Source organism: Ceratina calcarata, unplaced genomic scaffold (genome assembly GCF_001652005.2).
Source record: "Ceratina calcarata isolate Rehan_Ccalc_2016 unplaced genomic scaffold, ASM165200v1 scaffold48.2, whole genome shotgun sequence".
Classification (NCBI taxonomy): domain Eukaryota; kingdom Metazoa; phylum Arthropoda; class Insecta; order Hymenoptera; family Apidae; genus Ceratina; species Ceratina calcarata.
Window position 1 is genome coordinate 1,456,315 of NW_017172225.1, and position 26,167 is coordinate 1,482,481.

Consider the following 26,167-nt stretch of genomic DNA (forward strand, 5'->3'; position numbering starts at 1 on the left):
AATTACCGACAATCCCAGGGACCGGAGTAATTTCGTTTGAAAACGTGAACGTTTGCCAGCTGCGCATTCGATATTCCGCGCGCGAATCACCGGCCTTTGTCAGTTGGAGGTCAATTCGACGAGAACGAGGGTAGTTAAAGCGAATTTAGAACATTATTTCTAACTCAATATTGATCCCACTTCGTTTTTTGATTCTAATTTAGAGGGAGAGTGCGGGACTCTATCGATATCTCGCTCCCGGCAGCGTTAATAATAAACGAGAGGAAGAGAGGGCTAGGTGGAAAGTGTTCGAAAGTGCACACGGTTGGCCACTTACCCGCTCGAAAAGAGTATCACGCTGACACGGGGGGGTTTCTTCTCGCTCAGGGGGATGGAAGCTTCGCCGTACTCCCAGGGGTACTTCCCTTCCGAGTTCCGTGGTTGGTCCGGGCTTCAGGAAAAGGGAAAAAGCTCCGGCAAGTTTTAGGTCGCGTCCGGCCCCGCACGAGCGCAAGCGTCGAAGATCGTCGCGGGATGTACCGATACTTTCGTTCTCCAAAGCGTTTCCGGATGGTTTCGGATACCGACACCCTCGTGGCTGCCACGAGCACCACCACCGTCCCTGGGAGTACCACGCGGACAAACATCGAGCTAGAAACTGCGATACGTCGGCCAGAGTACGGCGGCGGCTCACCCCGGAGGACATCCTCTCGCGCGGGAACGCATGCGTCGCGTTTAAACCAGCGCCGAAACCACCCTCTCCACGCCGATTCGCCCCTCTAGCTTTTTTAATGTTCTTCGAAGACTTTATCGCTGTCTATTTAATTATTTTATTCGCAGCTAAATTGCAACATCTTTCTCGAATCCGAAGGGGTCCTTCGTTTAATAGTTCAAAAGTTCGCCAGCGAATTCTCGGGCCCTTGAAATTTGTATGAGGATAGAAGCACCGAGAGATTTTCAACCATCGACTTTCGATTAAAAATTGATCCCTGTGCCTTTTCATTTATTCAATCTTTTCGGAATATTCTTAAGTCGACCTAAAATTCACATCTATATTTCACAACGATTTTAAATAATTTTTTTACATAATAAGTTGATTGGCGCGAATTCACAGGCGTTGAGATCGCGAAAGTCAGAGGGGATTTCGCGCGTGCGCGCGTTTCGGTGGTAGGTCGCGAGGGGGTACCGTCGGGGGGTATGGGGATGAGTCAGTCAAGCCGCAGCGCGCGTTCAGAAAACTACCGTCAACCCGATACCTTATAATATCGCAGCCTATTTTGCGATTCAACTTCAAGTTTGCGGCTAGGACAATTACGGGTTCGCACGTGTTCAGTCGTCTACTTTCGTTCGAGCCGTGTCGAACGCTTGTTCGTGATTTTCGTGACAACCGGACTCATTGGACTACCTCTTATTTTCGACATTCTAATTTTACTGTTACGAGGAGCCAAGCTAATTCCGATAGTAGTCGATTGGTTCACGTTGTGCGGTTACGAAGTCCTTGTCAGTCACAGAGAGTTCCAGTTGCACAGTACAAATCAAAGGGCGAAGGGAAGTAACGAGAATGGGGGTAGAAAGGACGCATGCGAATAGAGAATCCTTCGCATGAAATTCTTGAAAACATCCCGAGAGTCGTTCGAGTATTCTCGAGAAATATTTGTAACACAAGATGTTTGGAAAGCGTAAAAATCTATTTTCCATTACCGAGTCGAGTGCAAAGAGGAGATCCGAATCGAGAAGCGAAGGGATGTAACCTTAACGAACGGAAGTCGAACGGACGACTCCGGGTGACGAGTGAATGCGTTGCGACGTCGAAGCTTGACGAGGAGCTTGCCGAAAGTGTTCTTCCGAGCGATACAGAGAAAAATATGGAATGGTCGTGGAATCACCGCAAGAAAGAGTCCAGATAACCAGAGTTCGCCGATCGAGAGGGGAATGTTGAAGGTTTTCCGAAAGGAGAATAAGAAAAAGAGGAAGAGACGAGCGTTCGGATCAGTTTCGGCGATACAGCTTATTAGTCGTTTGTGCGAGAGGAAAGAATAAAACTCGTCGTAAAGCGGAAGGGTCGAGGGAAGTGCGTCGGTCCTCAGGGAAATACGTCGGGAGGCCAGTTTTTGGATACGACACGGATCGTCTTTGGGATCGATCTCTCTTTTTCCCCGTGTGTGTACGGTAGAAGCGGAAACAAGAGGAGAAATGTACCGCGCCGATGGGAGGATGTGAACGTGGTCGTCGAGCGACCTCGACGAGCGAACGGGTGTGTGCGGTCGTTAACGATGTTCGTGAAAAACTTGTCGCATTGTTCTTTCGGCGTGTACGAGCATGCCCGCGAGATTCACGTTTTTACGTAGAACACGGTGCCGGGTGCCGGGTAGTAAATGGCGCGTGTCGATAGTTACGTTCGATCCTCGCTGAATAAGCGTTTCCGTGCCCCTTGTCCGTGCTTGTCCGTCGCTCATCGACGAGTCACCGCCGATAAAGAGTATTTTTTTACGCGAGTTAGCTAAAAACCCTGCGAGTGATCGGCCCTTGGTAGGAAGTACTGCTCGAGAGAACGAATTACCCGTCCTGCTCCATTGGTTTAGCCGACTAGCTTCGGATCATCTTCGTCTCGAACGAAGATCAACCCCTGGAAGCCGAGTGAAGGTGGTATGTTATGACGAGGGTGATCTGTTTTTTCATAGGTGGAAACGCTGCGACGGTGGTATTAAGTGTGCAGTGATCACGGGAAAGAGGGTGGTCAATATGACTCCTATCTTCCTCGTCCTGTTGGTGGCTATCGACCCTATTATCGCGCAAAATGGTGGTGAGTAATCGACCAGAAAAATCCACTTATTTTCAGAGACATTGGACATTTACCTGGACTCTGGACTTTGTTAAGTGTTGCACTTTCTCGTGCTTGGAGAACTGTACGATTCAGATCGTCAGCATATATACGAACGGACTGGTCGTGTTCGATCGCGTTCGATAAAAATCGACGACACGTGGAACGAAGAGTGATCTTTCACGTGAAAAGATAGTAAAAGAACGTGTGCGCGGCATACACTTTTGTTCGCGGCTTTGAATGGCCATACGCGAGCGGCCGTTCGCGTCACGGGCAAATTTCTAAATTAACACGTCGTAAAGCAGCAAGTGGATCCCGGAATAGCTAGAGAAGCCGGTCGCGTTTAAAAAGCTCGTATCCGGAGTAATATCGCTTTGAGTTCTCGCCGAATAACGAGCGATGTATATTATATTTATACGCGTGTTTCGCGGCCGCGTGTACGCGCGTAAACATTTCCGATGCGTTTAGTTTTAGTGCGCGCGTACCGAATTGGCGCGCCGTCGACCTCGCTAACCGTTGGTTTCAACCGACTCGTAAAAGCCGCGGAATACTACGATATTGTTCGCGCGTTGGAAATCGGACGTCGAACCGGAAGAGTGAAACCAACGCCAAGGGATGCGCCTGGCGTTCTATATGGACGTTAAGACGTTAAAAAACGGACGGACAGAGGGGGGAAACGTTTCGTGGGCATCGCGATCGCTCGAGCACTGCAAGTAATTTCGATTCGATGACGTGTATCATCGACTCTCCGCATGGTAATCGCGGTCACATTACATGGTAATCCACCGCCTCGATACTCGCTAATTCAACCGCCACTTTATGCTGACTCCGAAATGACGATGACACATCCCTGCCTGTGTTTCGGGTGCAATTAATTACGTCGCGATCTCCGATTTGGATCGCCGCGTCGCTCGCGAATCTCGTTTCCGCAGATGCTGGACAGAATCGATAACCGACTAAGATTTTCGCCGGCCGCAACCCGCCCGGAAATTTCATTCACTCGCTAATTCTCGCGCATCGAAGATCCGCTCGGACGGACGCTCCCAGCAGAGTCGAAACGACTTTATATAGGCGCGCGAGTTTCGATCCCGATCGCTCTCCCCAAAGGACTCCTCGATTTGAATGCGACGGTTACAGTAGAATTCCGACTGGCGCACGCCAGGGGAAAGGTTGTTCAATTTCAACCTCTTTTTTTTTTTTTCATTCGTCACGCGTTTTTGGCCATCGGCCCGCGCATGCGAGTCGAACGAAACGGTTTACGCGGAGAAAAATATGAGAGACCGCGAAAAGAATCTCGAAAAGAAGGAGGATGAGATCCATAGTTAATGCAGATCCAACCTTGTCTGTCCTGTCTGCGTGTCATGGAAAGGGAAATAGCCGAGGTCGAGCACGAAGATTTCCTCGGAGGTTCGCTCGCTGTCGCGTGTTCTCGAAAAATCATCCTCGAGGGTAGCGGGAACGAAAGCTCTGCCGCTGGATACGACTCCCTGTCTATCCATCTATTTATCTTTTTCTCCCGCGGCGCACCGTCTCTCTTTCTCTTTCTCTCTCTCTCTCCACTTCCCGTTGCTTGTCACCACACGTCTCAAAAAGTACCGAGGAAGTGGCTGGTCTCGTCGCTGTGCAACGCGGATAAAAATCATCTCCCTGCTTCGGTTTCGGTTGTTCGCGTTTTCATTCTTGTTAACGCGCCAACACCTTTTCGCTGTTAGCTTCGCGCCTGTTATCCCACCTTCTTTTTTTTTCCTCCTCCCAACCTCGTTTTTTCCTCCAGCCAACTCTTACGCAAGAAATACGAGCGAATTTCCCAACTTTACTCAAACAAAAAGGAGGAACGTTGCCAGACTGATACAGAAATGCGTTGACCGGTCTCGGATATGACCGATTCGAAGAATTCGCAGCATTTACCCTTTGTAAGAACGATCTGTGCCCGGAAACGCGCGAAATTCCTCCGGTCGATCGCACATTTCGGTGGCGATCCGTTCCAGAACCATTGACCCTTTTTTCAAACGCGTGACAGCCGGTGCGGTCGTTCTTTTTTTTTCAGCTGAGGTTCCGCGTTATTTATCGTTGCAGTAGACGCGATAATTTACATTCCGTCCGGGCACGTTACGTTGCCGAACTGTCGCGTCGCTCGTTACGCGACGCGTTGTTTTTATCGGTAATTGACAGACTAGACGTAACGACGAAGCGCGGCTGGCCGTCTTTGAAAGAGAGAGAAACGATCAAAGCTTACCGGACGTTTGATAAGCGAAAACCGACGACGTTGCCTTCCCGTAATTTTATTACGTCTCATTAAATCAATGACGACACCGTTTGTACCACAGCGTGATTCTGGAATTTCATTTGAGAGATAGGAGAATTATTTTTATCGCATTGTTTATGAGTTAATAGGTTCGAAGTTGCAAAGCTCGGGTAAGAAATAGCGGCCGGTATCACGGGTTTAGTTTAGGCCAGGAAGCTCCGGGTGGTATATTGCGAGGGTGTGCGTGTGTGCTCGCAGGTACACGGGGGGGTAGTTCGCGGGAGGGCCTGTGGGTGATAAAGTAAAAAAGTTACTCTAGCTATTTTTATGGGATCCCTCGACGGGGGGTCGGCCTCTCTCGCTCTGTGGCAAGGGTGGTAGAGGATAGCTCGCAACCACCGACATCCCCCATCTTTCCGAGCGCATCCTCCACCGTTTCGTTCTTGCTTCCTGTCCACCCCCTCGCGCAGGCTTTTACGGTATCGAACGAGTGTCGTCGGGATAAGCCGGAGGTTGGCCTAGACTCGCAGCAGGTATCGTACCGAACGCTCCGATGCGATGGAGAGAGCCAGGAGGCGAGGTGGAGTCAGGGGTTAGAGCGGTAGGGGCTGGAAGCTGGCTTAGCCGCAACATTCTCGGGTTTACACCCCCGTCGTGAACTTCCCTGCGGATCTGGGATTAGCCCTGGTAGGCGGCAAAGGTTCGTTCAGGAGTTAAACTGATTTTCACGAACGTGGAATGCGTACACGCAGCGTGACTCCCAACGTTTGCGTGGCTTCGGAATACCGCCGGCGGTCGACCTGATTCCCTTACGTCTCTAATTATTTCTCATCCGGTTGAAATAACAGATTTCCCGATCGTCGCGTATTCATTTGCGTCATTTATTTTGTAACGCCTGAAATAATATTCATAGAAACGGTTTCGCACGTAATTTTGTCCGACGCAGTGACACTCTGTCGTGACACAAGACGTTGATATCGAGAACGTATCACGGCTTTCATCGGTTTTTTCGATCCGCTGTTCCCCTTCGTCCGAGACACAATTTATGGGTAGCCGAAGTGCAGTTCGGTGTTCCCATCTAGTTTCGGAGTGTCATCAGACACGCGCTCACACATGCGAAATCGGATATAATTGACGTATATATTCGTGGGGTGAAAAAAAAAAGAACGGACTGCCACGTTTCCCGAGGAAATGGCTCGCGGTTTTCCTCGATCGCGTTCGCGGTATCGATGATTTTCCAAATTACCGAAATTTATTGCTCGCGCGTCGACGAATAAAAACGCGAGAAGCCGCTGTATTTTATAAAGGAGTTGTTATCGCGGGTTGTTACGGCGTAGCAGCTATTAAATGAGAGGCGTAAATGCATTACATTGCATATGCATGATCCCTTTCCCCGTTTCGCGAGCATGAAACTGGAATAGCATCGCGCAGTTTTCTTCTGCAGAGAACTGACACTGCAAAGTTAAAGACGATCTCTTTCCGATAATTTCCGCACGATTTCGGAGTGAGTTATTCTTAAAGCGACACGCAGTACAGCGCAGCCTTTGGTGAAAAATCCAGAGAATGGCATCCCGGGAAGCCTTTTGATCAAACGTTTGCAGCGAAATCGGAACAACGAACGCGGCATTGTGCATAATCCTTTTACCGTCTCCAGGAAACGTTCTGCACATCTTTTTCTCTTTGAATTGCGAAATTAGCATGCGACGTGTCCCGGCCGTCGGGGAAAGAGCGGTTGCACTAATCAAAGGATAATAGTATTGACGGCAGAAATTTACGATCCACTTATGCGACCCTCTCAGCTGGAAAATGCAAAGTTCTCCACGCGTTCTCTGGAAAATTACAACTAATCCGTGAATAGAAATTTGCGTCGCCCAAAGTCGTCGTCCTGGTATTTTGATGTATTAAACGCGACGTAATTATTCGTTTCATCCTGGCAACGCTATTTAAATTATTTTTCTACCTTTCCTTGGCCGTGGAAGTCTTTTAACGAGTGTAACTAGAAAAAACAAAGAACGGAAAAATGAAACAGGAGCAAGCAGGTGCGCGGGAGATATTTTGGCCGCGCAATTCTCCGGGAAAATAAATTTATCCTAAATAATTAAATTTTGCGGATGCTGCTAAATACACGGGGTCGGATTCTGGCACTGGTTGCTATGGTTTCGCTTGATGCTCGCATTATGAAGTTTTGTTCCTGCGCGTACGTACGTAATCTGCCTATCGTCTAGCCGAAGATAAAACGTGACTTTTCCGATTTCCATCGAGTAACTGCGCGCTTACCAGTATATTATCGGTTCGAATTTATTATATCGCCGCTCGGAACGGATGGCCTCCCAAAGCGTGCGGAACATTCCTGAAATTTCGAATATTAAATTTATGATGGATCGCTGGCTCTCACACGAGGGGTGGCCTCTTTGCCGGAGGGTGGTGAGCTTTGGAGAGGGTTGATCCCGCGGGAGATGCCGCGGCGACGGAAGTCGGGAAATAAAGAGCCCGAGCTAACGTTGTCGCCGAGCAAGATTAACGTTGCACGGACTTCTTTCCTTGAATGCAATCAATCCCTCGTTTCCACTTCCGTCGGTCCTTCGTCATCCGAGCATCTTTCATCGGATATATTCGAATATTGAAGGACCGGATGCAGAAAGAGAAACGAATGCGAACGAGATTGTGTACATATTTGTCCCTCCGAATTTTGCGCGGCTACTCACGTTTAATTCCGATCAAATTGGGTCGACTCGAGAAACTTTTATTCTCCGATCGACACCGATGCCAGTGCTCGACGCGAAAGGCTCTTACGACTTTCCGTTTCGAGAGTCGGTAGCTTCTCACTGAAATTGAGAGGCTCGCATAGAATATACGGCACGCGGGTGTTGTCTTCTTCAGGTTTCGCCCTCAACCCCCGTAGTCAACTTCGCCTGTGCTTGGCTTCTTATCGCGTACCACGCTTTAAATCGGCCCATTAACCGCACGTACGATTACGGCCGGGTTACTTATCGATTACTATTATAATGGGCTGGTTCGAGAAGTAAGGCGGCACACCGCGGCCCGTTTTACCCGGTCGCATTTGTATGGACGGCGGGAGAGTGTCGCCGTTCCACATAGTAGCACCATAATTCGCAATAACTGCCGTAATAACCGTACCTCCTTACAGACTCGAATAATATCGCGGTAATTTCCTCGGTTAGAAAAGGAACCGTTCTTTCTTTGCGCCAAGAAATCTTGTCAAAATGTATTACATTAAAAAAATCTTTTTTTTTCTCATTTCCGATAACCGATAACTGTACTGCGTTCCACGATAAGAAAATTGTCACGGTGATAAAGTCGTGATCGAAGTTGCGTGCTCGAGGAGAAGATTACGACTAGTAAGGAGTCGGAACGTGTCAGTCGCGTTTGCATAAAATGAGAGCCTCGATCGTCTTACTGGCTTTCTTTCCTCGCGTTGCCTCTGCCTGTCGGCTTTTCCGCTGGAGATGTGTCAAGGAAACGAGGTCAACACTTTTTCCACGGGTTTTCAAAACTCCGACGCACGCACGTGCGCGTACTTTCAATTTTCTGTCCGTCATTCTTAGCCTGTAGTTCGAAATAATGACATCAACGGAAGGGAACGAACGTCCTCTGCCGAGAAATCTCTTGGCTAAACGAATCGATAAATCGCTTCCTATTCTGGAGATTAATATAAATCCATTTCCGAGCCGCGCGGTTTTTCTGTCGCGACTGAAATCCCGTAGAGTTTACGAGACCTGATTTCGACAGCGCTTTCTTCTTTGCCGGGCGCGAAAATGTGAAACGAATCGATCGCATAATCTTCGGGAAGGAATTGAATGCGAGGCGAGAGTGCATTAAGCCGAGCGTGGAGAAACCGATTTGCACCTGATGCACCTTGACCGAGACAACACGGTCCTTTCTTGCTTCCATTAAATTTTTTTTTTTTACCATCGATCGCTCGAGATCGTCCCGACGTCCTTCGCGAAATTTACAGCCCGCTACTCCTCTTTTTGCGAAACGCGCACTCGGCTGTCTGCTCGTTTGTCAACAGGACTGCTCCGCGGATTTTTATGCGTTTGCACAAAATTTACGCTCGGAAAAAGGACTGAAAGAAGCAATGTTTATCAAGCAACAAATCTCAATTGAATAATTACGCCTAGTCGTGTAAAGAATCGCCGATGGTCTTACGAAAATTACATAAACGATCGGCAGGAAACAATTTTAAATAGTTTCCAATATGCTTCCACTTATGAAGTAGAGAGATACTATTTTCATATTTTCCGCACGTGTATTGGAACAGTATTTTTCCGTTAATGAGCTTTTATCATTCCCTCGACTCACTCGTCGTAAGTTAATTTTATAAAAGGTTTTCAATTGCTCGCGAAACGAGAAATTGCCATTCGAATTAATCGTTACACCCCAGGCGCGTAGAAAATGTACGGCCGCATAAAATTGAAGCATGATACATGAGAGCGGCGCCGCGCGATCGTTTCTCTCGTCTAATTCTTTTTACTTCGATTCCACTTTAGAAGATTTTCCCCCGCGTGCTTTATGAAAAAAAGTACCTACAAGATTGAAGACCGTAACAGACGGGAGAAAATTGTAAGCCGTAAAAAATCGACGGAGGGTAGGAAGCGCGTTGAATACACCCGGCGAATACCCATGCCCTGCGAGATAACGAGACTGAATCATTCCGCTGTTTTCTTTTTTTCGTGTGTAAAATATCCTGTTAGGTAACTATAAAAATATTGCGGAAATCCTCTTTCGTTTCTGCTCTTTTCGCCAGTTTCTGCACGTGTTTCGTTAATATTTTACTCGAGCTTCGGTGGGATTTCGTTTCCTCGCGAGGTCTCGCCAAAGTTAAGGGATTAAAATTAAGGGACTTATACGGAAAACGATCAAGAAATCTGGCCTTCCGCCATTCAACTTCTCGGCCTGACTTTTTGTATTCCACGAATTCCCATGGAAGTTGCCTGTAAAATCGGCTTATCCGCGGAGTTCTCCGCAAAGAATCTTTACCGGGAGGTAAAATTACGCCCTCCGACTCGTGCACGCGGTTGACCCTTGCCTACCTACCCACCGATACCCTCCCGGACTCCATTTTCGTTCCTCGTGGAGGAATCTTCGCGTTCTTATCTTAACGGCCCATCTACCTTGTCTCGGGTACGTTTTGCGTTTTTCTCCTACCCGCGTGGATTTCGCTTTTCTTTCTCTGCAGGGGCGAGTTTATCGTGCACAGTTTAACCGTGCTGCTCCTCCCTTCCGACTGCGCGAAACTGCAAATCGTAGGGTGCTATTTCCACTTTGTCGGCGATAAAAGAACTCCCCTTCGCTGTTTATCCCGCTGTTTTCTCTACCCACCATTGATTAGCTCGTCTTAATCGTTCTTCTCTCAGTTACAAGCGCTCGTAATCGTTGTTCCCTGTCCTATCTTCTAACGATCTATCGGAGATCGTAGCCTGACGGATCAGTTTAGCGTCGTCTTTTCACCAACAATAAAACGTCAATGAATATATTGTTTCGACTGAAGGAACTGTCTTCGGAGAGTTTCATCTGTCACGCGTTTCTCGTTTCGATTCGCACCATCTCCGGTTCAATCTTTCCGTATTTTCGTCCACGGGTTGTTGGGAGTTTGGCAAACTGGAAATTTGGCGAATTAAGTGGGAACTTCGCTTCCGCGGCACCGAAGTAGAACGTCACCGGCAACGTCGGGACGACGAGTCACGTACTCGAACTAATTGCAGTTTTGTAAAGGTACCGGAGTTCGCGTCGCGGTATTTCGCAGATCCAAATCGAATTTTCTGCGTGCCGCACCGGTGTTATGTCAAAGAAAATTGTTTTGAAGTATGTTTTCTTTCATTCAAGGTATTATATAATTCATACGCTCGGTCAGACGGTTTGTTTAACGATTCGTCGCAATCTTTAGACGCCTGTAATTTATTTATCGGATTCTTTCATGGACAATAAGCGTTTGAGAGACTGCAGTTTTCGTTCCCAAAGGGGGACGAACCGTCGTAACTTTAATTACACTGCTCAGCGGAGACGTCGTCCAATTTGAAGATGAGCTTCAGAAATTACGTGAAAAAGCCTTAGCCACTCTCGTCCGAGTCCCCCATAGAAAATCTAATTTGGCCGAGATGATTCCGTTCAGAGACGAAAGACGTTTGTTTGTTAATGCGATTAGAAAAATCGATCCGGCGTAGCGCGTCACGTCGCGGCGCGCCACGTCACGTCGTGTCTGCGCGAATAGTTTGTCAAAACGACGGTGATCGTTGTAATACGCAAACTAGGTTAATGTCTCCCAGCTTGGAATCTGTTAATCATGGTTCCTCTCTGTCTCGCTTTGGCTGTCGCGTCGGGGACACGCGCGAAACATGCGGTTAACTTTGCGCAGAAAATCGAGGATTATGCCCGAGTCAGAGTCGGGACATGGCGCAGCTGGTAGCTAGGGATATCGCGATTGAATCTCGTTTTCGTCAGGAAAACTCGAGTCGAGCACCTTAACAATCGAACTCTTTAAAAAGAAAGGAAATCTTCGGCAGCCACTCGAGACTCGCGTCGTTCCTTTCGAACGAGGACGTAAAACTCTCCCGTTTAATTGGGGAAACGTGACGGTGGATAATGACGAACCGATCGTTCGTACCGTCGAAGATCAGATCCTTTTCTAACGAGGATCATCGGTTCTCTACTGTTTTGACGTGGCACCTGGCGATTAATTCCCTTTGACGACGAGGAGGAAAGATTAGATCGTTGGCCTTCGGTGAAACGTCGTAAATCAGTTTTCCACTATTTGGACGCAACGTTAACCGATTAATTCCGTAATCGATCTTGTAATAGGTCGGAAGCTGTTGCGATGGGAAGGAAGAGATAGAAAAGGACCGGGGAAGGGGGCCAGGGAAAGAGTAGCTTTTACGCGTTTTATCCCTGGTGGCGGGTGCGTTGTGAAACCCTCCGGGCTTCATGATAAACGATCGTCCCGAATCCAGCCTCTCGCTTCTCATCCCTCGTGGACCAATCTCGCGGAAGGGATTCCTCCTGACGCTCGCGCGAGAGGAGAGGACGCTCTGGCGCAGATTAAAATATAGATTTTATTGTTTTCCGGGTGTGTCGCACGCGCTCACCTACGATTTATACGGTCGTTACTCACGCGAGCTCGTCGTTCCCCTCCGAATCACATATGTATAATAATTCATCCCCGATGCGCGTTTTATGAGATTTTCTATTAGATGCGCCAGACCCGACATCGATAGCAAATTGCACGCGGATGGGTCGATTCGATTCGATTCGAGTGCGTTCGTCCCCGTCTGGTGTCGAACCGAAATGTGTGCAAGCACGACCCATCCGAAATGCCAGTAATGACAGGGACCGCCGTAAATTTCTCGGCTAACGCGTCGCTAAAAACGATGATGCTTCCCGATAGATATTTGCCCAATCAAATTACGGATACGACCCCATTATCCATTTGTTTCGCCCGTTGTTACCACCTTTAGCACGTGGTTCGCGATTCTTTGGAACGTGAATCGCAGCTAATACGAGATTTGTGCAACGGCGCGTTTCCATAAAATCTATAAATTCTTCGGAAATTCGAGCTGAACCGGGAAGACGATCCCGGGTTTCGTATCAACAACGCAAATTGCGTCGACGAGAAATCGGAGCCTAGTCCGGCGTCCACTTGCGGTTAGCTAAATCCAATTAACAAGTTCCGCGAGAAGTAGGTTAGTTTGTATCGACTGGATCTCCTAGTCTCTTGCCACGAACACACGTTCAACGTACGCCGAGCATGTTGTTCGGCCGATTCATGTGAAATTGCTCCTTGTCGTTGCATCTACATACCTATACCGCTCGAACGAGGGATGATCGGAATGCCGGTCGCGGTCGCTGCGTACGTCAGCGCTGTAAAAAAGGGTGCTTAAAAAAATCGATTTGCGTATCGGGATAAGGCAATTGAATTTCGTCGCCGGCGATTTCGTGTCCAGAATCGCGCAACGCCTTCCTCGGTATTTTTGGCACTTCAAAAATAATCGTTCACGTTAAACAGACGGTTCGGCACGAGATCGAATTCGAGTAACCGTTAAACTCGAACGAAATATCGGTGAAAGCTTATTCTGTGTAAAACCGATGTCCGTAGTTGAGGGTGTGCATTAACCGGTAGGGAAAACGCGTGGACTAAATGGACACCAGGGTATGTAGGGTAACTTAAGGCCGGCAAAGTTCCTTCTCTGCACGCCAACGCAAACCACGTATAGAGGATCGCGTGCCGATGGGTTACACCGTCTCGATACGACCTTTCTCTACTACACGATCCCCCAGCTTTCGTTTCTTCTACCTCGATCGCATTCTGCCCGCAACCTCCCGTTTTAGCCGAGGTACACCACTTTACTCGTTTAGCCACCGTTTCCTTCTTCCATCGGGCAATCCAACCGACGCTTTATGAGAAAACGTTGAAGAGCTCGTCCGACGTGCCTCGTGGCTGTGTTATTACAACGAAAACCGCAGCAGGAACGGTAGCGGCCCGTGTCTCGGCGATTAGAGGAGCTTGCCTATAGTTTGGAATCGCGTAGATTCATGTGAGGCTGATTCGATTGCCGATACTCGATTCTTGGCAAAAACGTCTTTTATTCATGTCGAATCGCTTCTAATCTCGTTCCAACTTCTCCCTGGACGGAAAAATCGAACCGAGAGAGACCGGTAGATATTATCCTGCTCTCCGTTTCAACACGAAAGTGGATTAGCCGTTCCGCCGCGGAAGTCGAAACGATTGCGACGCGATTTCCTTCGGTCGGAAGTTGGAAAAAAGTTTTTGGTCGTCCGGCCAAAGGTCCCCGCGGACGACCGGCTCGTAACGAGGATCGAGAAACGAATCGGTCTTCCTGGTAATTACCCTAAGAGGATTACGTGCGCATTACTGTGACCAGAGCTTCGTGTACAAGCGTGCATCTCGGACGTGCACGCGTCGTCGTGTGTCGCAACGTAATTCCCAGCGCGGGAAGAATAAAAGAACCGGCACCGCCAGCCAGCTTCTACTTTACCCGTTTTCGAGTTATACCACTTTTAAACGGATTCATACACCGCTTTTCCGTTTCCGTTTTGTCTTCTTCCCCTCGCCCGATTGCCCGAGAAGGATCAGTTCCTTTTGACCGTCGCATTAAGAAACCTGTCTCGTGCTTAAAAATAACGAGATAATTTTCCCTTTGACGACGTTCGCCGCTACGTCGTAATTTGAATTCGTGAAATGACAGAATACATCGTAATTTAAATTTCTGAGATGACAGAATAACTTTAGATGCTCACTTGATAGTTTTCCTTTATCAAATCGGAATTGTTAACTTGGACCGTGAAACTTGCTAAACCTGGTATTACAGTGCGAAAGGAGAGGGTGGGTCTAAAACCCAACAACTCTCTTAACCATCGGTCGGGAGAGTTGTTATTAATTATTGTCTACATCAGGGAAGCGGAGCCTGGCCAAGGTTTCCCCGCGGCGTCTGATAAATGTCAGAACAGACGGATACGGCTTCCCAGTTTCTCGTTCGCTCATAGAACGTTAGCTGCTACCGAACTACGGTGTTAACGGTGGAACGTTCGCGGTAAAAGGGACTCCCCGAATTCCGTCCCTCAGTTCTTCAGACACCTGTTAACTCTTAAGTACACGGAATAACCAGGGGATAAAATTCCGGAAATTATACGGTACGTTCAACCGGTTCCTTTAAGCCGCGTCACCGTCTAATGAAAAATATCCGGGTAAGCGTTTCCCCGAGAAAAATTCGCGAAAACGATTATTGCCACGGCGCCGCGCGGTACGATTCTGTGAAAACGAGGGGGACGGTTTAAGTAAACGGACAGAGAACAAGAAGTTACAGGTCTTTCCCGATTCTCTTAACGACAACGGCCGCGAATCGAGCGTTTCTGCTCGTTGAACGAAGCACTAATTGCGGGGGACGTTCGAAAGTGTACAATTATCTGTGTTCAGAAAAGAAACAAACCTCGAAATTTCGAGTAGATAAGGCACTCGTTGAAAATCTCTTTGGAATGAGTCTACGAGATAATTGCGGGCGCTGGTTCGAATGGGACACTCTCCCAAACCGGTCGCGAATTCCCCGGCATAAATGGTTAAGATATTTTCCAAGCGAGGATGCTTATATGTGTACAAACAGGGTTTGCGAGCGTTTGCTGGCAGAGACTCGAGACGAAATTCGAGCGAGTATCGCCGTTGTTGCTAGTAGCATTTGTAAACTAGCTTTTGATAGCGCTAGGAAATAGCGTGGCGGAGCGGTTGAAAGTTCCGCGCGGGTTCTCCTCCTCCTCCTGCTGGTTCTTTTTCGTTTCTTGCTTTTTCTCTTCCTCCCCGGTTCTTTTACTTCCGCCCACCGCGCCTTATTTCTTTTTCCTCGCTACCGAGTCGGCTCTCGCACTGGCTTCGCGCACGAATTCAACGAAATTTACCCTCGAGTCTGACCAACGAGAAAATAACTGACGCTTCGTAAGTCTGTTCCGAAATATCCGAGCAACCGCCCTCTCCGTCCTTCGTTCCCTCATCCTTATTGCCAGGCTTCTACTCGCCCCGATTGCGTCCTTTTCTCGTTAAAGCTGGCGCTATTTCTTTATCTCGGCTGCAGTTCCCGGGATAAAAGTTTCTCGTCCGTGCTTGACCATCTCTCCGACTTGAACGAAACTTGGCAACAGACGGCATGAAAGTAAATTCGATATCGATGCGTTCTTAATTGTACGACTCATTCCTGAGAGAGGAGGGCTGGGAGCGAAGCGAGCATACGGCGCGGCATTAGAACTTAAAACTCGGATAACTGGAAAATGTCCCAAAATCTGGCAAGCCTTCCTCGTATGTAAATGCGTACACCTATCTTTTCTCGTTCCCCGCTAGCTGTTAACCTTTTGCGCCCGTCTTTCTTTCGTGTGTGTCCCTCGCCGGATGAACTACGCGCGGCACGCCCGCCCGTTTCTCTTTATCCAACAAAACGAGCAAGAGGCGACCGCGCTCACGCTATTTGGCGTTCATCCAATCGGATAAAGCCACGGGGTTATACCATGCGCGCCTTGCGAGTGTTGAACGACCATCTGTGTAGTGTCCGCGCGCGTGAAACGCTTATTAACGTCACCAGGATCCGTGACGGTCCGTTGCGACTCGGAATCCCCGCAGACGAGGCGTTCGGACCGACGGTTTTCATACGTTTGATTCATAAATTAGTTATGACCTATTAGGCGACGCAGAGATTCGTCAAACGTTTTCTAGATCGTATTGTCACGGACGTTCGACGTCCGGTTCAGAGGTAGAAATTTCGTAGAAAATTGTGTCAGTTCTCGATTGCGGCGATTCTTTGCGAAGCGTTTAGCTTTGGTAGCAGGAACTTGTTTGCCGAAATCTAGCTACGCGACGTTGAAGTCTCGTAGCAAGAGAGTCTTGCTTGGTGCGAGCTCTGTTTGCAAAGGCGAAGAGTTGATGCAACGGAGTAGTTGGAATTTACCGGAAGCTCCAAGGCGAGAAGAGGATGTTACCGTTCCGTAACCACGGCTGACACTCGAGAATGTCTTGAAATAGTAGTCTTCTTGTTTCCTGTTACGCTCTCCTCTCCTCTTTCTCTCTTATCACTTTCCCTCCTCGGGGAGGAGGTTCCCTTGGGGAGGAGGTACGCCTGTTTTTACATATTTCCTATCAATGGAACGAGAAAGAACGCGTTCGATCAGAGATCTCAAGAAACCAGTTCGGATCCGAACGAAGTTCCAAGCGAGAGAGGCAAAAGGAGAGAAAGCGTTTTACTGGGAGGTACGCTAATATCCGGTTGCTTTATTCGCCGACTAGTCTTCGTCGTTAGAGATACACAGAGGCGGATGGGACGGGAGGAGTGGAAGCGAGATTGAGTCGAAGGAACTCGTTCGGTCGTGTGTAATAGAGTTCCACTGCTTCCTTTCACGAAAACGTATTCCGGGGTAACTGTATCGGGGACGGTAACGTATGCGTCGCGAGAAAAAGAGAAAGCGAAGTCGTATAAATCCGGCGTGCCACGGAGAGCTCCGAAATGACTTTCCATCATTTTTCCTTAACTCGGTCTTCTTCATCGAACGCGTTTTCTCGATCGAGCCGCGAGGCCGTAAAGTCTCCCGTAAATATGCGCATTACGGTGATCCTCAAGAGGAAGAGACGAGGCTGCATTCGCGTCGTACGACGAGCGCTCGTCGACGGGGGAACGAAAAACAAGGTTCGGTTCATAGGCGTGGCGCGGATACTATATAGCTCCGCGGGCCAACAGATTGCTTTTTCGCCTCGCGGAACTCGCGAACTGTTCCTCGTTCCTATTCTTGCCAGGGGTTAACTCCGGGATAATCTCGAAACCGCGACGCGGTCTTGGGGAAACTCGTATAATCGGATAAAAACGGAGGGGAGAGGAGGAGCCCCGAATTAATCCCGCGAACGCAGCCCCGGCGCACATCCACCGAGGACGGTTCCGTGGCCGAGTTTAACTTGCCGGCGGAAGTGGCGTCACATATCCGGCTTCTACGAACTAAGTTCGCCTTCCACCCCCCGAGTCCGTGCTACGGCCCATCTCTCTTCGACCCTTATCCGTCCATCCCCTGCCTGGTCGCGGTGAAATCTCACGAACGCAATTATCAACCGCGGAAACGACCGGCTCTGAGAACCAGTCGGATAATCGCGATTCCTTCCGGCGTTCAATGCGCTCGAATCCTCCATTGTCGCCACGATTCTGCTCCCCCTTTTCTTTGCTCCACAAATAGATTGCCACGAGTAATAGAACGCTTTCGTATAATCGTTCTTGCGATAATAATTGATATAATAATTGATATAATAATTGATACGAGTGTATACTGTTTTTTGTCAGAAATAGGAATCGGTGTCGTTGCTCTTGGATCGGAGCACGTAAATCGGTCTTGGACGACCCGAGCCCGGGGCGTAAATAGCGCACGTTTTTACGACTTCCCGGTTGTTTCGCTGAATCCTCGGTTCCGGCCGGAAAGTTGCGCGGGAGTCTGTGTTCCGTTAAATCTATGCAACGAGCCGGCCGATCGATTTTCGTTGAATCGTTAACGGGGCTTAAATTCTGACTCGTCACGTCCCCCTTTTCCAATCGGCCCTCGACGTCGTCGGGCTACGAATTTCGATAATTGATCGCGGACGAAAGCTGCGGGCTCTACCGTTCGTCTTCCGTTGTTCTTTTTCCCCCAGAATCCTGCGCGAGGACACCTCCTCCTCGATCGGGTAGGAAAAAAATTTGTCGATAATTCGAGCGGCTATTAAAAACGACACTCGCAGCTCTCGAACGAGCACAGCGGGCTCGGCTCGATGATAATTCACGCGAATCGAGAGTAGCCACCTCAGGCTCTCGTGCTCGAGTTGAGTGAATCCAAAGTAGGGAGTGTGTACGCGTTCATTGAACGCGTCCGACCAGGACAACGAACAATAGGCCTCTGCGAGCAGTGAAACTGTAGATTGCTCCGACGATGCGAGCCATGGCCAGACCGCATTGCAATAATGCAGCGCGCTTCACCGTAACAATTATATGCCTACTGATTCCGCGTTACACGTAGAATCTGCAACGTTACACGCACTAATGTACCGTCGAAAATTGCCCGACCGTTTCGTCGCGTAATTAACGCGCCGCGCCCTGATTTTCCGGTTATTTTTTTCGCTCGTCGGGTTTTTACGTGAACTTATCATCGATTTAATCGCATTCGCGGGAAGACGATCGGTCATTCCGATTCGTCGATTCACGCGGACATAAAAAATTATTTTCGCCAGGGGGAAAAATCGCGGGCTAAGTTTGATCAGGGTCGGGGTGGAGGAGAAAGCACGACTAAACGACCCTGCTAAACGGTGGTACGTGCGTGCACGCGCTCAACCGCCACCGAAGAGGAAGCCGACTGCTTTTGTGGCGTAGAATATTAGTCCATTAATGCCGGGCATTGTGCTCCGCCGGCCGAGTTGCGGCCGACAATACGTCAACGCTTTGACCCCGCTACAATACGGCAATAATCGAGCTTCCTCCTACTCTCTCTCCGCCGTCTTTGCGAGCTACACCGGTCGTCTACACAGACCTAGGGGGTCGGAATACACACGCACGTAGGGATCGACAATGGACGAACCGCAAACACGGTCCGGTTCTAAGCAATCTTTGCACGTCGTGCGTCTTACAATTAGGACACTTTCAAATGCTTATTGTCTGACAATCAATCCTAATTAGTGACCGTCGGAGATGTTACGTACTATCGAGACGTTCTGTTTGATTATGACTTTAAAGAATGACCTGAAACTCGTAAACGAGATCGTGTACCTTCCTTTGTTCACTCAAAACTAGCTTGATTATTTTCCGACACCCTTTATACGTTCATCGATCAACTCACATCTTGTTTTCTTCCTTATATCTCACCGCGGGCGGACCGCCCCTTCGTAAGTCTTCCCGTGACATTGCTCTCGCGTACGTGCTTCTTCATCCCTTGCGAGTAACAACCGCGATGCTCGGTAAACCACGGAATGGCTGGCGAATGCAAACTAGGCGGCAGAGATATTGTCCGCGGTGCATAATCGGAGCTTAACCCAGGACGAGATGTTTTCAGTAGTATAAGTAAACGATCGCACCGACCGAATACTGACTCGTCCCCGTTTAATTATTAGCAGGCTTTGGATTTTTACATAAAATCATAATTCGACGATTGTAATCCATTAAATGAATTTCGCATGTTCATGATTTTATAACGCGTGATTCGAATTGATCGTTTTATATCTATTCGCGTGTGAATTTTTCATGATTTAAAAACGCGTTCAATAATTTCGGTATATCACTTTCCTGTAAATTAAATGTAAACCCGATTGGAAAACAGTTTGCGTCTATCGTTTACATGACGGGGTCGTTGATCTTATCTGCTTAATATTTGAGTCGCGAATTAATTCCCGGTTTCTTATCTTATTTATTTTTCTGGCTCGAATTCCCTTGGAAGGAAGCAGACGCGGTAGAAGTAGGCATTAGTGGAACGAGGTTGAAAGGAGGATAGTCGATAGTAAGATCGTTGGGCGGTGGTGATGACGGTAGGAGGACGGGCGTGGAAGACGAGGACGCGAGCAGCCCAGAGAGCCGGCCTCATAAATATTCACGATGAAATCTACCCCTCGATAATAACGGGCGCCGAAATATACGCGCGAGCCCACCGTATCTGATACCAGAAGAACCGTAGAACCGGCCGAAACCTCGTGGGTGTATTAAACACCGACCGAGTCGGCGGCTTCCTCCGCCTTGATTCCGATCACTCGGGTTCTGTATCCTCTTGCACCTTACCCAGTTTTTTACTAGACCAGTTTCTAGAAATATCGCTTGGGATGTGCGAAATGGATTTGAAGTGTGATCATTATATGTCAATTCTCGGTGAAGAATATTTTAATATATTCGGGTATCAAACATCCGTTCCGGTTGACTGGTTCGAGGATATTTGCGTTTCACCTTCTTATCGATACTTGGCTCGTTCGGTTCGTTCCGCTCGGATTTGTTCCTTTATTTCGTTCCCGGTTTCCTTCCTCTCGAAGGTACTGCCTCCCGTACGTTTGGCAACGACTAGAATAGAAAATTCCCGGCGTATCCAGCCGGGAAATCGGCCGGGTTTCGTCAAAGTTAAGTCTACAGGGGAAAATCGAGGTTGCGCTTGTGAAATAAAAAAAAAACGTAAGAACAGAGGACAGACCGTGGAGAAGAAGAAGCCTCGATCCCTTCGGCATACAGGGAGGGGTAGGTTCGCTTTCCTGCTGTCGCCTTTGTGCTCGTCATCCTGATTCGATTCCTCCATTCTCCTCGTAGGAAACGGACCGCGGATAAAAATCGCCTTTGAAGGGATATCGGAGGAAACGTTACCGGGTACGCTGACGTTGAGCCGATCCTTCACGGTGCTCGAACATCCTGAGGTTACGTTTTACGATGAAATTCTTCGGTTCTCCGTGTCTCAAGGTACGGGAATGCCGGTGTTCCATGGCAAACGAAATGAAACCAAGCGTATGATAAACGTTGCAAACTGTATTTAGCAATGAAAACAACGAACGAACCTCGCGAGAGGTGCTCGTACGACGTTTCTGTTTCCATTTCCAATCCAACGGTAGACGTCGTCTCGCCTTAACATCTTTTCACTCGTGTTTTCGAGCAGTTACTCGACTAGGAGCTCGAAGAATTCGTCCCTCTCGAAAGCTTCGGATTTCTTTTTGCGCGATACGCGGCCATCCTCCTTTCCTTTTTTCGTGTTTCGATACGGGCCGAGAGAAGACCGTCCACCCACACGATCACCGGTCCTCCTTTCCGAGATTCAACCTTGCTCCCTTCGCTTCCGTCTGGTCACCGCGTCCAAATGAGATTTTCCACTTTCCGAGCAGCAGCTCCCTCTTTCTCCCAGACTTCGGACCCCGGGAAATTTCCTCGAACGAACGAAATGACTCTCAATCGTTCGATATTCTATAAATTTTTACGGACTCTCACCGCGATTCTGACCAGACGTTTCACAGGAGACGTTACCTACACTTCTGTTCATAAGCCTTACGACGTTTTCAAGCGCTCACTGTCCATCGAAACGTCTGACAAATATTTATTCAGGGCCTCTGTCGATTGAAAGATCATGGTAAAACGTAGAGTCGTAATTTTCACATGACGATCTCAATGAAGAACGAGCACGTTTTAAGACTCGTGAACAGGAGCTCTGCAAAACGATAGAATTTATCCGTGGTTTGACGCGTCCTGGTTTTTCCGTGGATTGCTGAGAATTTTCTGTTGCTTAACTCGCGTATCTTACATAGAAGCGCGTGAAAGGAAACGGAACGAATCTCTGATGGCGGAAGAGTTTGCGAGGGTGAGAAAAAAAAGGAAAGAGAAAAGAGCGTAATAGCGCGTAGCGCGGAACCACACGGCTTTGGCGCATAAAAAGGAGCCAGAACTGCGACCGAGTTGAATGAAAATGAACGAGAGATACGCGCGATAAGCAAAAGGTCCCGGACCGGATGATTATATAGAAAATGTTCCCGAGGTTCGAGGCGTCCGAGCCCCGGGGGGCTTTTCGTCATCCCGTTTGTTTCGCTCCGATGTACGCGGCGATTCTCTCCGGTGTCTTTGCATTTTCCACGCTGCGTCTACTCTTTGCCCTTAAACCGGTCACCGTGGCACGCCCGGCTATTCCTTTTATCCGTTCAAAAATAGACGATAAGAACATCGTTGGAATTTTATAATTCGTGCGCAGCGTGTATCTCGATGGTTTTGCCAGGGCAGGAATTCCTGCGTGATTTCCATTTAATTCGGGAGCGGGTCGGAAAAACAGATTTCCACGGGAGGAGAATGACTGTCTCTCGCGAACGGCCGCAAGTTTCCTCTCGCAAGTTGTCTCTGAAATCTACGTATACATGGCATTCGCGGGCGAAAAAGCGTAGGCGGGGAGGTTCGGCAAAACGTGAAACAGACGGTGACGTCGACGCGCGCCGGACTCGTTTTCTTGTCGCCTCGCCTACTGCCAACTTGGTCGCATTACTGGTTGCCGACGAAACCGCCGACTATCGGAGCAAATACTCGGCGCAGTATGCATAGTTGTCGTTACTCCCTCGCTCACTCTCTCTTTCTCTCTCTCTCTCTCTTTTCCTCTGCTTCTCGAGACGTGGTTTTCGATATCTCTAGGTCGATCTTTTTCACCGAACCTGACTGAATTTATTTTCGACGTTCGACGGTTAACTCCGCCTTGGAAAGAATATAATGAAAAATAGAATTTCTATATCGTCGCGTACGTGAAACGAGTGAATATATTTCCGCTGACACTTTGTTTTTCTGTTCGCTGATCTGTTTTCCCCGGGTTATGGGTGACAGGGACTTTAAATAGTTGATTGACTTAAACCACGGGAAACGAGAAAAATCGAACGTAGCTCGCCGAGTTTAAAATTGCAGGCTCTTTTCATTGGTTCCCTGCATAGAAAGGTCGCAAAAAGAGAACCGGGTATGGCTTTTTGCTACATCGAAAGGGAAGAAACTAAATACAGGGCAAAAATAACGTCATAGACGGTTTTCCAGCGTTTTCGTTAACGAGCACGCACGCGGTCCAGTTGGATAGCTAACGATTTGAAGGTGTAAAAGATAGTGCGGTGTAGAAATATAAAAATGGGAACAGAGACGATGATACCTCGTGGAATTGTTGTCTTTGTATTAACGAGCAAGATGGAAATCGTGCAGTTTGGTTAAAAATTCGAGTGCCTATCCACGTCTACGCATTCGGGTCGAAATGGAACCAGACTTGATTATCATTACGTAGCTAACTGGTCCTCAGAACTTTGGCTGCAATTTTATCCTTCAAGTTCAGAGAAACTTTAGATAAACACTTTACCAGATTGCTTGATCTACGGTTCTGCTGAAACACGACGATGTTGATTTAATACGACGCCAAATAATAGCAAAGCAAGAACCAAAGTTCGAGCGTACTCGGAGCTATCACTTTACTCGAGTGCTAGTTGTAACATTTAACTGGTATATATTCCTGATTTTACTGTCTGATTTTAGTAATAATTCAAAAAAAGCCATTGATTTTTGTAGTTAGCTGCTAATTGAATTTTCATTTTTCGAACATGTTCTACATTTCGTTTGCGTATCGACTTTGGTTCATCACTACATCATTGGTGCTTCGTTAAACCTAGATTGAAATTAAAACTGGAATCGATCGAATCCCATTCTCTCTTCTTTTTCATGGATTTGATTCGTTTGGTTCTGAACTTTCCACTGGTTCAAAGAATTTTATCGGATCGTGAACTCCTGCCAGTGTCATAAAATCGCGGGCAGGAAAGAAAAACCGATGGACGAACGAGAGTCGGCATAATTAGAATTTGGGAGCACGGGTGCCCGATTGAATCCCGTTTCGTAGATAAATCCTGGATTTTTCGATTTATCATCCGCGCGCACGCCGGGCAATTCGTTCGCCGGCCTTCGCGGAGTCGTTCGAAACGTTTGATCGGGCCGCGACACGTATCCTCCACCAGTTCCAGATATCGTTTAGAGTCGTCCGTCCCGAATGAATGGCGCGTAGGTACATCTCCTACTGTGCGGAGATAGGAGCCAGCGTTGCTCAAGGGACGTTACACACGAACAGGGGCACGAGAGAGCGCGGGGACCGATGTTCATTTCATGGGCCGTCAGCTCGTATCAGTCCAATGGCGCAGGGTGTGATTTTTCCCAGGGAATTTCGGTTCTGTTTAATAGAGATCCTATATCCGATACAGCTCGCCAGTCTCGTTGCCTCGCCTCCACCTCCTTTTCTTTCAGTTTCGTCGTTCCCATGTCCGTTCGCCGTTTTTATTCTCTCGTCTTATCCGGCCATCACGGTCGACGAGAAAAAGAAGGAAATCCGCAGCAGAGGAGGAAGGAACGGAATTGTTTTTCGACTTGATTGGCTTCGACGCTAATAGATATTGCGTATCGTCCATCACGATCCTCGGCAGCGGTATCGGAGGTTCTGGCGAGCAAGGTCGGCCCGTTAAAATACGTTCGTGGGAAACCATTGAAAGGTAGATGTATCTCAGTGCCGATCCACTTCTATTCGAGGGAAAGAAGTTCGTTTCCGTCCGAAATTTCGCGAGAGTGGCGGCGGCGACTCTTGCCAGAATCTCGAGATCTTTTTCAAGCCCGACTCCGGCTCGACGTCGAGACGTAGGAGGGGTTCCGTCCGTTCGGATACCCTCCTCGGTTATCTGGCCACTTCCCTCCTCGCAGGAAGGGAACGGTTCCCGTGAAAATCACGAGGCTGTGACGTCACGAAAGAAGCTGTCTTTCCGGTGGTGGTAACCGTCGTGATTCCACGCCGTCTTTTCGTCGGACTCGATCCGTGACGAGCCGGATCGATCGGCCCGGAGCCACAACTCTCTGATATCCGATGAACTTGACGCTTGACCCGAGCCCTTCCGGGAGTTGCGCCTCAATTATTTCGTGTCCGACGTTTTGCGGATATTCGGGGCCATTGTCGCGAGCCTATTGTCTTCACGGATGAAACCCTATCGATATAATTAACTCGTTGATCGAACACACGTCGCGCGTCGAGTGCGCACGTTGTTACTCAGCTATTATTTTATCAAAATGTAGCGTCGACGGTTTTAGAAATGGAGATCGGTGAAGCAATAAAGTTCTGCCGCTTTTCCCCTCGTTATAAACTCTTGCGAGGATGCGGGAAACTGGGGGAGGGGGGGTGGCAGGACGGTGAGGAAGTTGTCAGCGCGTAGAAGCGCTCTTAGCGGAATGCAGGTGCTGCCAGTTGCATCACAAAATGTAACGATTTTTTTCTCTTAAACCATGCTCGCTAAATTCGTATTTTATTTCACTTTTCGGTTCATCTAATTCGTTCGTCTCATTACGTTCATGTCGTCGACGAAACCTTTGATCGCATTCGCGTTTTTTGACCTTCGAACACTGAGATTCCTCTTGTACGTATCCGACGATGGTGGCAATCCGGTATAATGCCTTGTTCGTATTGCGCGATCAAATTTAGGAGTCGTTCACCGCAATCACGAGCGTGTTTCGCGGAAAACGGTGGTGCTTTAGCCGCACGCTATTTCTTTACCGTGACGTCCGCCGTTTAAACGAAATCCACGCAGTCTTTTTTTCCGTGCTCGTTCCGAGAGAACTTCGTTTCGGCGATGAACGTTTCACCCTCGCGATCTTTCGTGCCTCGGCTGCTCTTTGTGAAATACGTAGCGTAATTATTTTATATGTAACCCTCGAATTTTTACCCGATTCCTTTCTCTTATTGACGCGGAGTTTCATCTCTTAAGGATGTATTGGCTATACAGTCAATCCCAAAAGTTTATGCACTTTAGAAACGCATTTTTTAAAAAGAAATCAGACGTCGGAAGAACATTGCTAATAATAAACAACAACAAAAAATTGTCGATTTTTCCGAGATTTTTCCAAGGGGTACCCCTTCAATTTCTTTCAAATTTTCGTTTTTGGCCAAAAACTCCCAAACCGTTGGACATATGGAAAAATTGCATATAACCTTTCTTGTAGAGGGCGACGAGATCTACAATTTCTGTATAAAAATTTTTCGCTAGCGTCAATAGTTAACGAGTAATTTGCAAAAAACTGTTTTTTCGTTTTTCGTCAATAACTCGTAAACTATTGACGCTAGCGAAG

At 48.2% G+C, this 26,167-nt stretch overlaps 1 protein-coding gene across 12 annotated transcripts in view; it reads left to right on the top strand.

The window, feature by feature from the left end:
* Lar (tyrosine-protein phosphatase Lar) overlaps nt 1-26,167 on the top strand; it is a 224,635-nt gene that overhangs the window by 79,819 nt on the left and 118,649 nt on the right. For all 12 annotated transcript variants that reach the window (XM_026816022.1, XM_026816024.1, XM_018029058.2 and 9 more), the window contains exon 3: nt 2,661-2,782. In XM_026816022.1, the coding sequence (XP_026671823.1) occupies nt 2,722-2,782 (61 nt within the window). In that variant the 5' untranslated portion in view covers nt 2,661-2,721. The remainder of the gene's footprint in view (nt 1-2,660; nt 2,783-26,167) is intronic.